A 14,854-nucleotide genomic window follows, 5' to 3' on the forward strand; every position below is an offset into this window, starting at 1 on the left:
GAATGGAACCATACTTGGGACATATATATAAACGCTATAAAGTTAAGGGGAAAGAATCTTCATAAGACGTTACATTTTTAACACAAATTAATTTAATTTCTCACAAATTTAGCATTTTACAACTTCTTTTGTCTGGGAATGAGCATTTAGTTTGCGTAAATATGTGCAAACCAGAGATAAAAGAGTGCTGACAAAAGATCAGATCGTAGTTTTCATATTTCCATTCCAAAATTAATGTTTTATGACTAAAATCGTTACTCTTTTTTTAAGAAAAATGCATAAAACATTATTTTTTGAACTTTTATATAAAATATGCGATCTGATTTTGTTGTCTGCAGTCTTAAATAACTATATTATATGCATTTTGGAACAAATTGGGTCGTTGCACGACACAAAATAATAAAAGTTGTCAAAACGTTCAATCTGTGAGAGTGCAGCTTTAAATCTGTATTGTTTCTGCTCCTAAAAATGCTTAAATTGCTCGTTGATATCAATTTCTGTTTAATATATTATAATATTATATCAGTGTCAGTCTTTTCATATCAAATGCCAAAAAATACGCAGTTAACACCATTTAATTTCTATACCTGCGCTGTTTAATACTTTGTTGTCGTCAGTCTTTTTTGTCTAATGAGAGGGCAGTATTTTTCAAGTTACTCCAAACATTTTATAATCAGCTAACCACTAAAAACATATAATGTTCTTACACAAAATAAATGGTAATGCGTAAGCGTTGCATTAAACCACTTACTCACAATTTTTAACTAATACTTAGTACATATTACAGGGTGTGAAGCCTTTAACACGCGAAGCAATTTTGCAGAACTTTGTTTAAGGTGAATATTGACAAGTCATAAGGCCCAAAAGAGTTCTTTTTTCCACTTAAATTTCAAAAAAATAGGGTAGGTAGGTAGGCAATTTTTTTTTCTAAAATGAAAAACGGAATTTTGTACCAAACCGACCTGACAGAGCATCACACATAACTTGCTCCTGATATTCTGACCCAATCGATCAGTTTTTTCTTGACCCATCATTACAAATTATCCTCCTTTGATAAGATATTTTAAAGCAGTAATACATTTTGGAAGGAAATTGATAACATTGAAAGATTCATAGGATATATATGTTGAACTCTGGCACATTTTAAGAATAATACTCTGTTGCCGAATTTGACTCATTTAAACACTTAAGGCCCTTTGTAAAACTCAAGTTCAACAAATTTATTTTCATAACAACAATTTTTGGAAGGAATCGCATTGTAAACCTATCCTTAAAGGCCTAGTTTAAGGAATGTTTGGCATGATAATCCTCGGCTGTGCATCTCTTGCTCATTGCACTGGTGTCACAGTAGGGTAGAAGGATTAAACCAGGCCTTTAATATAAGCATCATATGTTTGTGACTCATTGTGAAATAAATGCCTCCCTTAATATGACAAAACAATTTCATTCTCTGACATTTCTATTGGACACAAGTGAGTGTAGGGATTTATGTATAGCTATGCTATCTTATGCACGCCCCAAGAGCTATAACTTTTGATTCGTGTTCCCAAATTGCCACTCCCGTCAAAAGAGCTAGCATTTGGTGCCCTTATCACATTCTCTCACTACTCTATTTATGTTTAAGATTCTCCTTTTGAAACGATAACTAGGCTTTTCTAAAAACACTTTTTCTGAGGCGAATATCAGTCAGCACAGAAAGTATGGTCTCATAATAGCAATATGTAATGTCATATTTAAGTTTTACACCAATTCATATTCATAATGATTATTTCTTATTACTCTTTCTTTGAGAAGTTCTGCTTCAATTGCAGTATTAAACTGATTGATCTGTAACAATCAAGTATTTGGCGTAGGATAGCTACTAGGCATGTTTTAATCTGTTGGCCTGAAAGTAAAACATTAACCATTTAACTTTTTTGTTACTGTTTAAAGGCTGCAAAACTAAAAACTCAATTCTAGACTTCAATGACATGTAAACAAAACAGTTATACACCATATAAAATACAGACTTGTTTAAACCTTTTTTCAGAACTGGAACCAGTAACAATTCAACCATATAACAATTCCCGATGTAGTTCCTGGAAAACACCGATAGTGCACATGGCCAGTATTGTTAGTAGATTGATTGTCGAAGGATGCCTGTAACGATAAAGAAGGTCTCCAAATCTGATTTTGGTATCAAATACCGGACTCTCAAACCACAGAATGGCAAACCAGACCCAGTTCTAAATCATTACTGTCATCTTCACTCACCGAAACCACTATTCATACATGCTAATTCGTTATCACATCAATGGATAACATCTCTGTTCTGTTCGCAAGAAGTTATGACTAGCAATGATACTCTCAGTATAGAGGCGGATTATGTCTATTTATCTGTTGTATTTGTTGTATCTGTTATTACTGTTTCGTTTTGTTCGGATTTTCAACAAAGTTTCCGTAGGGAGGTAGTATATTCAAAAAGTGATTCATTTGAATTGTGAAACTCTGGATATTTATAAAAATATAAATGGCGTGTAGGACACCGGACCGGGTTCGGAGAAATCACCACATTTTACCGTATGTTCTATATCTTCCCTTTATTTAATGGAAATGCCAGATTGTTGTTTTGTTTTGTTCAAAACTCTGTTATCCTGTGTTTGTGAGTAGATGATTGTTAATTATACTTTTTAAACATTTGTGAGCTCAATCTTTGCACTACATCACCTAGTGTCATTCTTAGGAAGCAAACAACTTGGGAAAGAGGAGTGTTGATGTTTCAATATACATTGTTCAAACATACGTATACGAAGGTTGTTTCGAAAGTTCAATGAACACGCTTTGCATTTTTAAATATTCATTTTTTGTATTGTTAATTTAATGTTTACAAAAGTCGACTTTTAGGATCATTTACGAAACAGATTGTGTTGGTTTTTGTCGTGTCGTATTCTAGTTAACTTTGCCTAATGACTTAGGGCATAACATACGGAGCTCGCTGAAATTGTTAAGAAATACCTCAAACAGAGTTTGTATGGTGCAAAATGCATATGTTACATAACTTAATATAAAATTGTAATCTGCATACCTCTTGAAACATGTGCAAATTTAATCAGAAATTTAATGAGATTGAGAAACTAATGAAAATGTGAAAATTGCAACGCTAAAAAAACCTTGAAATTGACGTTTAACATGGATAAATATTCTTGTCATGAAATGTTTTGCAATTTATTCGAAGCCTTTATTTCTTAACACCTGGTTATTGTTACGTCTGGAAGGAATTTGCATGTGTTTTCTCTTAATTAGATATAAACTTCATCAAGGTCTGACTTTAAACCTTGAATCTGTTTTTAAAGGCACTAAAGCATTCAAACAGGCAGTCTCATTTCCAGTTAACTCATCTTTATAGTTTCATACTTTAAAATGATTCAGAACATGCGTAGATTTACTAAAATCAAAAGAAGCGCAGTTGCAGGAAAATTACAATCTTTGAAATAAGAAGTATGCAATTGCGTGTCAAACGTATTCGCGCTTAAAGGGCTGTTTGTTAATAATTGCACATACAGAGACTTTAAGTCATTTTAAATGTATTTCTTTCATTCTTTTCATCCACTATATATTGAAAGACATGGTAATCGCCTATAGTTAAAATTCATAATTGGTGGAAATAATTTGATCATATCCACGAATTTAGAGAATAGCCTTAATACTTATTGTCCGTCTGTTCACATGGATATCAACCCAAACTAATTAGTTCGTTCAAAGTAAAACTACGCTTGTTCGATAAGTAATGTGACTGAAACTCAAATATTAAACATGGTCCTCTGTAAACCTATGCAAAACCAGAAAGTTAATTTAGTTTTCAAAACAATTGTATGGAACTTAAGCACCAATTTATCGGGCAAACTATGACTTTTGATTAGAATTTGAATTTTACGAAAGCGAATGCAACTTGAAGCATCAATAAATGATAATGTTATGTTTGAGTTGTACAAGAATAATAACTTTTGAACCCATTTGTATGAAATTGCCTCCCTTGATATGATGCAACTATTTTGGTAAAAAATATGTTTTGAAAGTGAATTGAAATTGAAATATTTTTAAACTTCTGCATAATCAAAAAGTGTTCTATTCATCCCGTTTTGCCTCCCTTTAAAACAAGAATGTTGTGAAAACTATTCAAGAACGAGAGAAAAAGACTTATTTTTATGGCAATATGTTTGAACCCATTTGCTTAACCATAAATCCGTAATCCAATCTACCATGATTAATGAAATGTTAATTATTAAGATTTTGATTGACTTATCAAATATGAATACATACATTTAACTCCACAGTAATTGCAGACTGTGAGCACGTTAATGAGCACGCACTTTAATCATTCGATATCTACGACGGTATTAATGTCAGTCCATTGAAAGGGGGTAGTTCATTTGGTTCCTGCCAACGACAGAACATTGCAGATTACAACTCATAACGATAGCTTTTATTCCAGTATACATTGATTTGCCTGAAAGCAAGGCTGCCGTTTGTGTTACCAGACAGTTCGTTAAAAAGGAATTATTTAAGAAATGGCTAGCGGGATTGATCTCATTATCGGGGTATAATCGCATTTGGGCTGGTAAACGCCACGCGTACTTTCACCAGCCCTATTGCATTCATATTCCCAATTTTGTCATAAATCCCGCAATTCATTACTTATATTCACACCAATACTTCACAATTTCATTAAAAATGTTGTAAAACACCATCAAGCGAATAGTGTCATGGGCTGAATGCCAGAGCCGGGAACGACAGAGTTGATGACACTGGGCCATATCAAGGAAAACAAAACGAACAATCAAAACTCAAATTTAAAAACAACAACAACATCTTAGTGTTTCTTATAACACTACACAAACGGAATAAAAATGCTGTCAATGTCTTTAAGTACATTTAGTAATTAACTTTGCATATTAGTAATCAGCAAGTAAATACCCTTTTAAATAATACTGTAACTGTATAAGGTCACCAGGCATCAATGTTAAACAATATGGCTTGTGGAGATATGTCAGAATAAGCTTATTTGTGGGTCAGGAACGGGAAATTGAACTTCAAAACTTATGTACGGAAAAAAACACATATAAAATGTTCCTTTGTTTCGTATGTTTTTGTTTAAATTAGTATTAGCTTGTGATAGAACCATCATTTACATCTAAGGCGAATAATTATTTACTATATGTGAAAGTCCGGCCCTTTGTCGAATGCATTTATCATGATCACTTCAGAAGAATATACGTGTTTTTAATCTGCGGCCTTAGGGACAGGGTTCTGCATAGGCCGGTGCTTGAGGCGTTGGCAGTGTTGCTTTATTCATGATTGTCAATAAACAGTACCGATAAACGGACCTTAGACGTCAATATATTCCGAAGTATTCTTACACTCATACGAGTTTGATGAAATATATTGTTTTAATGCAAAGTAATAGCCAAACCATCCTAAGGAAGTTAACACTTTACTGTTATAAGTCCTTCAAATACGTGATTTCTTAATATAGTATAAATATTTGCTATGTTTTTCTCATCTTTGTTATTTTGATTGTAACATAAACGGTAGTGTTTAAGCTTAAATATGTAGATCCTTAGGGCATACGAGATGTACAAATATTCTTGTTCCTTTTGTGTACGTGTTTTAGTTGTTGTTGTCTGTTATGTAATATTCATATCCTTACACAGTAAGCCACAAATTTGTATGTACCACGCAGCATGAATCTTGCGGCTGTATTTATCAACGTGGAGCAGTATTTATATATAGAGAGAAATACATATAGATCCATATATCATCGAAATCATTACCTTTTCATATTATACCTTAATAACGATAACAGTTTTGTTATTGTTATACACACTCTCACCATATTTATATCAAACTTAGGATTGATTTATTAATAGAACTTATAATTATAATTGTCACATGCCATGCATTATTTCTATACATATTATTGTGACGATGAGCTTTGTATGCTTAAGTCGAATAACATTTCTGATCTGTTCTGTTCTGATAAAACCAAGGTATTGTAACACTTAAGATGAGTTTTGTGCTTTCGAAAAACATTCAAAAAAATGTTATGCCATAGATCCACCTATGCATTTCATAGCAACAACCTTTGAAACAGTCAAAAAAGTAGTTTGAGCATGCTAGCTTCAACTAAATTGCTATAATACAATGCCCGCATCGTATGCTTATTCTTGGGGTGATTAAAAAGTTCAACACATTAGGTATATAATATTTGTGAAATAAACATCACCTACATGCACGATATTGACAAGTTGATAATGATTTCATATCGAATTAAATTTACACAAAGCAACGTATCGACATTACAAGCTAAAGTACAATCAGTTGGTATTATACATGTACTTTTAGGGAAAACAAACCAACAGGACGTCATCAATTCAATATGGTAAAATATTTGCAGAACTCTTCAAAAGGAGATACATACACAAGTCAGTGTAACTTAAGTACTGACATTTTGTAGTTTGTTGTAGACGCGCATATTCTGTATCTTAAACAAGTATAATGGCATGTAGGATACCGGATAGGTTTCGGATACACCATCACAACAAACAGTACGTTCATTATCGTTTTCTTGAACCGACATGTCAAAGTACTTTCTGTTCATACGTTTCCAATCCCGTCTTAATAAGTTGGCGTTGGTGTTGATTATCATCTTACGAACATCCAGTTTAGAATTTTAAATTATAGCATCATATACAGTTGCCAGTTTTACTGTTAATTATAAAACATTTGTTATCCAGGCAAAGGTTTTGAAATATTAGATTTCTTTGATAATAAGCATTTGCCGGATTTAATGTTGATCATGAAACTTAAGTTATGCAGTAAATTGTTTTAATACTAATAGATTTCATCAAAAATCAAATATTTGTGATTAAATACACTTTCAAAATTATAAATGAAACGAAACTGCTTTTATTTAATACGCAAATATGTCTTTGAAGATACCACTATAACTTTTGCTGATTTACGATTTAAATTATCATACCTGTGGATTTTATATGAAGAGAGTTTATAATAACAGTTAACATTTTATTTACTAAATTTCCACAAACAAATAACCGCGATGAGTGCAAATTCTAAGGTATATATAGTTTCAAAAGCAATTAGTATATTGATACATGCCTTTGTCTAGGCACAAACATCATAATAGATACACAAATGGCCACACACGAGACACAAATATTAAATGTATGATATGTAGCGATACAATATACCAATTTCGGATAGAAAAAGCAATTCATTACATCCACCAAAGAAGCAACGACAACATGATCTTACACCTACCACTACTTTTGGACATGACATTTTTCTTCTTTCCCAATCACACGTACTCTATTGACTTTATTTCATACCCGGTTACACGTTTATTCTCTGTTATTTACGTGTATGCATACCTCATTACAACTCGCAAGTCTTATTATAATAATTTACATTATGCATAAATCATTGTTTTACATTTAAAGAGCAGCTTGTTAGAACGACAGAAACGAGACATTGTATAAACTATAAGCTATGTTCTCAATTCTGACAATTCATTTCGACCAACATTATATGATTTATTCTTGTAGTTAAGGTCGAGTTTTCACTTGCACTAGTTTGAATATGCTTAATGTATGTATTCCTTACTAAGTCTTTGTATCGTTTATCTAAACAAACACTGTTTTACAAGAGTACCAGTACGTTTTTACATGGCATAAAATACAACATTTGAGAGATTCGTTACAGTCCGACTGTCAAATACGAGGCATAATGGATTCAAATTTGTTAATAATTTTAAAGCATTGATTCAGGTTATACTTAGGTTTTGTTTGTCAGTATAAAAAGGGTATATGCCAAATAAGTGAGACGTAAGCCTTCCCTGTTTATTTACTGAAGAAAATCGCGGTTTTCTAACTTTGCAATTATGGACCAAGATGAAGCTGATCTTATAGCAATATCAAGTGCTAACAAATCTATGTACAATGATGAAATAGGGCAAACATTTATGCAAAGGTGCTGTATTACCCCATGTGCATGATTTTAAAGAAAATGTTGGTAGAAAGTAAATTTCCAGAGTCTTGCAAAACAGCACATGAATTGCCCCTATTTGAAACAAATGTGAAAAAGATGAACCTATTAATTCAAGATCATTGTCTTTAATCAGCTGTGAAGAGGGCGTCATGAAAAGAATATTACTTCATGATATTTATAACAACTAACCTGCAAGTAATCTAATATAAAAAAAATCAAAAGCAATCAGAGTTCTTGCCAGGTCACCCGGCTCTCTCCTTTGCAGACGATAGTTATTTAGGTATTTCTCTCCGATATATTAATATCAAGAAAATCATATTTGAAATGATAACTGTATATTTTCCTAACAGATCTCGGTAAAAAAACTGTAATCCTGCTAATTTAGGGGGATGTTTATAACTTTCTGTCAACGAAATCTTCCATCACTTCTATCTTATAACAAATAAATTTGTTAATCACCACAAGCCTATTCGTTTAACACTGGGTAAGAATTGGCACCAATACATTTCTAATATCATCGCAACAGCTTAACCTAGTTTTCGGAACCATGCAAATGAAGAAATTAAAACTACACAGAAAAAGGCTGAATCGTATATAGTTGTATTAGCCACGTCCGCATATTGAATACGGATACATTTTTTTTTGTGAAAAGTTATGCCCAATATGAAAAAATGGAAACCTCCAAAGAATCAATATAAAGCTGGTCGAATATAGTACGATCTGTATTAATTAATGATCTACTAAAATAAAAACACAAACATTAAATGTTACCACCTTACCACGATTTAGATAAAAGCATATACGATAGAAGAACTCACATGGATGCAGATTATATGAAAACATCCGCATTGAGGAACTGGGATGATCTTGACAGGACAGTTCATGACGCCGTTTCAGTACATGCATTAAAATATACATTGAACTATGTTTTACATCGTCTCGAAAGTCCCTAGAGTATACATAGAATGTGATAGATTCGTATCAGTGCATCATGCCCGAAAGTATAATAGATGCAGCAGCTTAAATTCCGATGTCTGCTATTGTACCTTAGATACTAGCATAAAGGGGCTTGACAACAAAAGATTTCATATTTTGCTTTATTTTCTACATCTCTATAGTCTTTCTGTTCAAATCTGATAATAAAAAAATCATCAAATGTATTCTGGTTATGCGCATGTGAAAAATGATCATATCAAAACTTTTCAATACGTTAGTATGATTCATTCAGTGTGTTTTTCTAATGAATGTACACTCATTCTTGATTTTGACAAGCGGTTCGATGATAACCATTAAATTGGTTTCAAAATATAAAATAAACTTCTCATTTAACTTAACGAAATATTCTTATTAATACTATCTAACCATGTTTGAACATATTGATTACATTTATTGTTTTTTGAAAAGGGAAATATTTTGTTTTATCAGTACAATTTAACCATGTATTACTTAAACTAAGTCCATCAAGTCGACCAAGCACAGCTTTAACAGCTTTTGCCTAGTTCTGTTTTACATTTAGGTTTAACAAACGCATCTTATCATATACAGATATAATCAAAGAGTTTGGGGAATTCATAACTGCACAAACGCACTGAAGAGCTCTATCTGTAGATAAAACAAAAAATTTGAAGTGCCCGAGTTAACGTAGTTGAAATGACGGCGAGGCCTGCTGACAAAACCCAAAATATATTTACAAAATATGTTATGTAACAGGTCAGCCTCTTTAAAGGGAACAATACAGCATCGTTGTAGTACCATTGTAGTTAAATGTAGTTTATAAGTAAAACGGTCAACTAAGTATATGTAATAAACATTCAATGTTCACAATGCAAAAATACTGTTCTCTTCTGCTCTTCTGATTTGTTTTGAGACTCTAGAATGTTGTTAATTTATAGAAAATAGGGTTATGACATCAGAAACAAGAAACCTATTTAAGGACAGCCATTCGATATGTTTTCGGGTAAGGTCGTCAAAAAGTTATTGATATAAATAATAAACAAAAAGATGGGTAAATGGTTCTTCTTGTTTCATCGCTAATGATACATCGAGGAATGTCAAATATGACATATTGGCAATATCGCTCACATATGGTTTAACTCGTCTGCTTTAAAATTACACCTAGTTATGGTACAGTACAGTAATACATTCCAGAAAAACTCGATTGCAATTAAATGCACTCAGTGATAGCTAGGTACATTAAGTATATTGAATGTGTATTAGATATACTTTAATACGCAATATAAGTATATATAGTTTTAAAATAAGGACCAATCTTTTACTCCCTTTCAGAGTTTCGCTGTCGGAGAAGTTTGCGAGTTACTATGGCAACCTGCGAGGGCTTCTTTTGGGCTCCAACCTTGCTGGGCGACGGGCTGCAAACTACCAAGACACGCTGTTTCCAGACGATGCTCAGTTGACTGCGTTCAAGAAGGACAAGGATGGAAAAGAAGGTTCGTGCCATGTTTACCTTGTCTAGAATTTTAGTTCATTTTTTTCTTGCCCGACGAAAGTTTTGTTGTCAAAGTACAAGAATGAAAAACACGGAGAGAGGAACAAGTTTGCTGTATCGTTCTCGTGCCGTATTCAATATCATTCTTATCATAGTCTTTATACATGCCTCAGTCATTCCATTCAGTCCATTGGTCAGTTATTATTTACAGTCCAATCAAAACGCCTGGATTTTAATCAAAACTTTAAGTGAATTGTAAAGTGGTCATTGAATACATTGATCATTGTGCCATTATTCAGGATAGATGTACGTTAAGGATAAAACCTCTACAAATAAGGTGTTTCATTATAAGCTTTATTAACCTTACTGTTAAATATTGAGGCCTGGTGAACCCTAACAAATATGGTTTTCATTTGATAGGTATATATGACTGAATGTACATCATACATATAATTATTCAAGTTTGTATATTTCCTCTTCATTTTAATTGAAACGTATTGGGTATATCCCTAAACGGAAAAAAAGGTTTTTGTTATATGTATTATATGTATGTCTTTGCTTTGGTTTGCATTGTCCTTTTTCCGCACGTTTAAAATGATACCAAAAACAAATGGTGTCACCGGGCATCCGAATATACATCTGGAAGTGTTCGTATTATATATATTATAATATCATAATGGGGATCATTTAAAAGAGCTTCAGAGTATTTGGCAGCAGGTAATTGTTCAGAATATGTCAGTAAGGAATTCAGCTTCACTCAGACTCAGTGACACTTAAACCTTAAATATAAATGATAATGTCTGTCCGTTCGTCCGCCTGTCTGCCTGTCTATGATTACCTTTATGTGCAGTGGTAATTGAATACGTCGAGAAAGCGGTATTGCTATAAACTCATAAACACATCACATGTGCCTAGTTCAGGAGCAGAAAATCTCTTTTCCTACCTTTATTACAATAATTTATAAATACAGTCAATTCAAAGACACGCAACAAGATTAAAGAGAAGTTTAATATAAAGAAGAATATAATTGTGTTTTAGCGCTGTTATGGTATCCTATTTATCAATCTTAAGAACTACTAAATTCCTGCCAAGTTTTTCTTTCGTTTGTGTCGCTTCTATTTCCCAGACGGATACAGCTCCAGGAAGATATCATTTGAAAAAGTGCCTTATTACATGTATCAAAACCATTAACACTAAAAAGCCTGAATTAATATCACAAAACCTCTAGATCTTGATGTGAGTTGTCTCCCTTGTGGTTCTTGTTTTTTCGTTTTGTCGACTGTGTTATCTTTTGTTTAAAGAAAGATGCAATAAATTATCAACGAGATGGCCTGAATTCCTAACACAAGTGTTGATTATTGGACGCGGATGTTTAAAGTCTCTGTTATAATTTTCGAATATATATAAAAAAAATAAAAAGTCAACTTAAAGGCATGCAACAAATTAAAGAGAAGTTTCTGAAAATGTAATCGTGTTTTAGCGCTGTAAGGGTAACTTATTTATCAATTTTAAGAACTACTTAATATCTGCCAAGTATTTCCTTCGTTTGTGTCATTTCTATTTCCCAGACGGATACAGTTCCAGGAAGATATCATTTGAAAAAGTTCCTCATTACATCCGTCAAAACTACCAAAACTAAAAAGCCTGAAACAATACCACAAAACATTAAAGATATTGATGTGAGTTTTCCCCCTTGTGGTACTTGTAATATCGTTTGGTCGACTTTGTTATCTTTTGTGAAAGAAACATGCAATTAAAACCATACAGACGTAATTTATCAACAGGATGGCATTGATTCCAAACACAAGTGTTAATTATTGAAGGCGGATAGTTATAGTCTCTATCATATTTTGTTTTCGGATATTTGCCCCGAAAAGAAGATTAGTGGTAGATGAAAAGATAACAACACTCTGTCATTTCGTACTTTCGAGTATTTTTATCTCCAATTAAATTGACTTCAAAAGCTTGTGTAATATATGTAATGCCTATTACGTGTTGTAAGTTATTGGACCAATCCCAAGATCATGCTGTGGTTTTCCTGTCTATTGCTTGACAGTGTGTGTGTTGGGGGGGGGGGGTAACGTTTTTATTCTACGAAAGAGCCTATCGTATATACTGATGATGTAATCATATAGTCTTGACGACTTGTATTATGGCGACTTGACGATTTACAACACCACATGTTGTTAAACATATGTTGACCTGTTCACTTAAGCCAATATCTCACTTGTTAACTGAATATGTTGACATACATTCCGTCGAAATCTGGTTAAACATTTTAAAACTTCTTTTGTCGACCCAAGTTTCGTTAATATATCCACTAAGTAATTGGATAGGTCGACAAAACTGTGGCAAACACGCAAAGTCAAATGTTTCATTCAAGCAACTCCCATGATGTTGTCATTTATGTGTTCTAGAAGCGTGCTTATAGTCAGAATAGAACATTTTAATACACGTTAACTTTACAGTTTTTTTGTGATATATAATTATAACACAAAATGTTAAGATAAATTAACAAAATAAATAATAATAATAACATTTAATGAATGATAATGTTTCCCTTCGTTTAAGTTGAGCTTAAATAAAAACAAATGCATGTTGTGCGATCTGTCTGCGCCTTATGCAATTAAACATGATACTCTGCCATTAACATGCCCGCGGACCCTTTTTTAGGTACTAGTTTGTTGATAAGTCATATGATTAGAAACACCGTTAAGTCGAATAAAATAATTTCTGTTCTGTTTTGTCGAACAATTTATGACTTCAAAAGGTGTACACATTAAGGCTCTTTTTAACGAGCATTCGACGGAATATCATAAAGACAAGACATTTCAATTTAAATGATAAATGAAAACCGTAATTAGATTATAATTAAATGCAAAATCAAAAACTCTTTTTCTTATCTCATCGGCAAACCTCTTATTTTCGCATTACATATTTATTAAGTCCTAGATTATATTGTTTTGAAATAGCTTACGTAAGATATATGCGTTAATAAAATGGCCCATTCGCGAGGAATTTGAAACACGATAGCAATAGTTGAGTATTAATGTATTAAAATTTAAACATTAAACATATTAAGCTTTATCATTATATGTCATTATATTCCGTTGGTTATTAGGTTTACCTTTGTTTGGAATCGAATATATCGGAAACTTCATCAAAACTGAATTTCTAAATCGATATCAGAAATAGACAGAGAGTGCCTACAAGTGTGAGACGTTATTAACATAATCAAGTATAATGATAACATAGATCGTATTGTAATGAGAAGCCTGAAGCCCGGAATTTAAACGAAATAGCGTACTTAATGTGATTTATGATTACAATTATGCTTGTGAATAAATATACCATATTAAAACAAGGACGTGCAAACAAAAATAATATGCACAAAGCAATGCATTATTTTGTTTTAATGAAAGCATATATTTGAAACATAAGACAAGTATAGTTTCAAGCGTTGCCCTAAAGAGTATATTATTGTTATTTTATTACACAAAATATATTGAAAAGAAATGGGTAAAACATGTTATAAAAGATAGGTAAATATAAAAATTAGAAAGGGCTTAAAAATATCATGGCTTTACATACAAAATAAATACAAATTTGCAAGACATCGTAATTATGTTGCATTCAATGAAGACACTATAGTTTCAAAGCTAATATTTGCACAAGAGATACATATTGATATAATTCATTGTTATGTTTAACTCATGCTATCCCAGTGCAATGCAGGAGCTATAGGTCAGTTTAATGTGTATTTATATTGGTGAAATACAAAGGTCAATATATTGAATAAATACAGATAATAAACTCTTTCCTTTTTCTTCACCTCCTTTCCTCATCTATTGCACTCAGCCTCCCTTACAATCTCCCCCTTTTGTTTAACCCCTATCATCAATTCAGTGTTTACCTTCCTTCTCTATACACATGACTCCTCCCTACGAAAATATCCCCCACTTGAGTTCGGTACTCTTATCTTTGGGTCACGTACTCTTATCTTGTTGTAGCCATACCGATATTGAAATATTTAACAAAAAATACAAGGGTGATCAGAATGAAGTTCAACCGAAGCCCGTTTCAGTGTAAGTTATCTTTCCTTGTTTTATCACATATCCTCTTCAAAACAATGTGTCTTAGTCACATTTTCTTTAATATCCTTAAACATAACGGAGCAGGAAATGTTGATTGTAGGAGCTGTTGAATATAATAACTGAAACAATTGTTTTGCATTTGACAATTTTACGACTCTTGTGATATATAGAATGTTCTATGTTTAATATTTTATGAAATTGATTTGGCTTTTGGCCTTGTGCGGTATATCAAATGTAATGGTCCGTATTTAATTAAACTGATAAGGATGTT

The 14,854-nt window shown here is 32.4% G+C and overlaps 1 protein-coding gene across 3 annotated transcripts in view; it reads left to right on the forward strand.

Annotated features, from left to right (window-relative positions):
- Positions 1-14,854, forward strand: part of LOC128243333 (protein-glutamine gamma-glutamyltransferase K-like) — a 240,508-nt gene that overhangs the window by 144,216 nt on the left and 81,438 nt on the right. For 2 of the 3 annotated variants that reach the window (XM_052961036.1, XM_052961034.1), the window contains exon 2: positions 10,330-10,490. In XM_052961036.1, coding sequence (XP_052816996.1) covers positions 10,330-10,490 — 161 coding nt within the window. Of the gene's footprint in view, positions 1-2,374; positions 2,560-10,329; positions 10,491-14,854 lie in introns of those variants that run through there. The other variant, XM_052961035.1, reaches the window with a different exon arrangement.

The sequence above is a fragment of the Mya arenaria genome, chromosome 8 (assembly GCF_026914265.1).
Source record: "Mya arenaria isolate MELC-2E11 chromosome 8, ASM2691426v1".
In the NCBI taxonomy this organism is placed as follows: Eukaryota; Metazoa; Mollusca; class Bivalvia; order Myida; family Myidae; genus Mya; species Mya arenaria.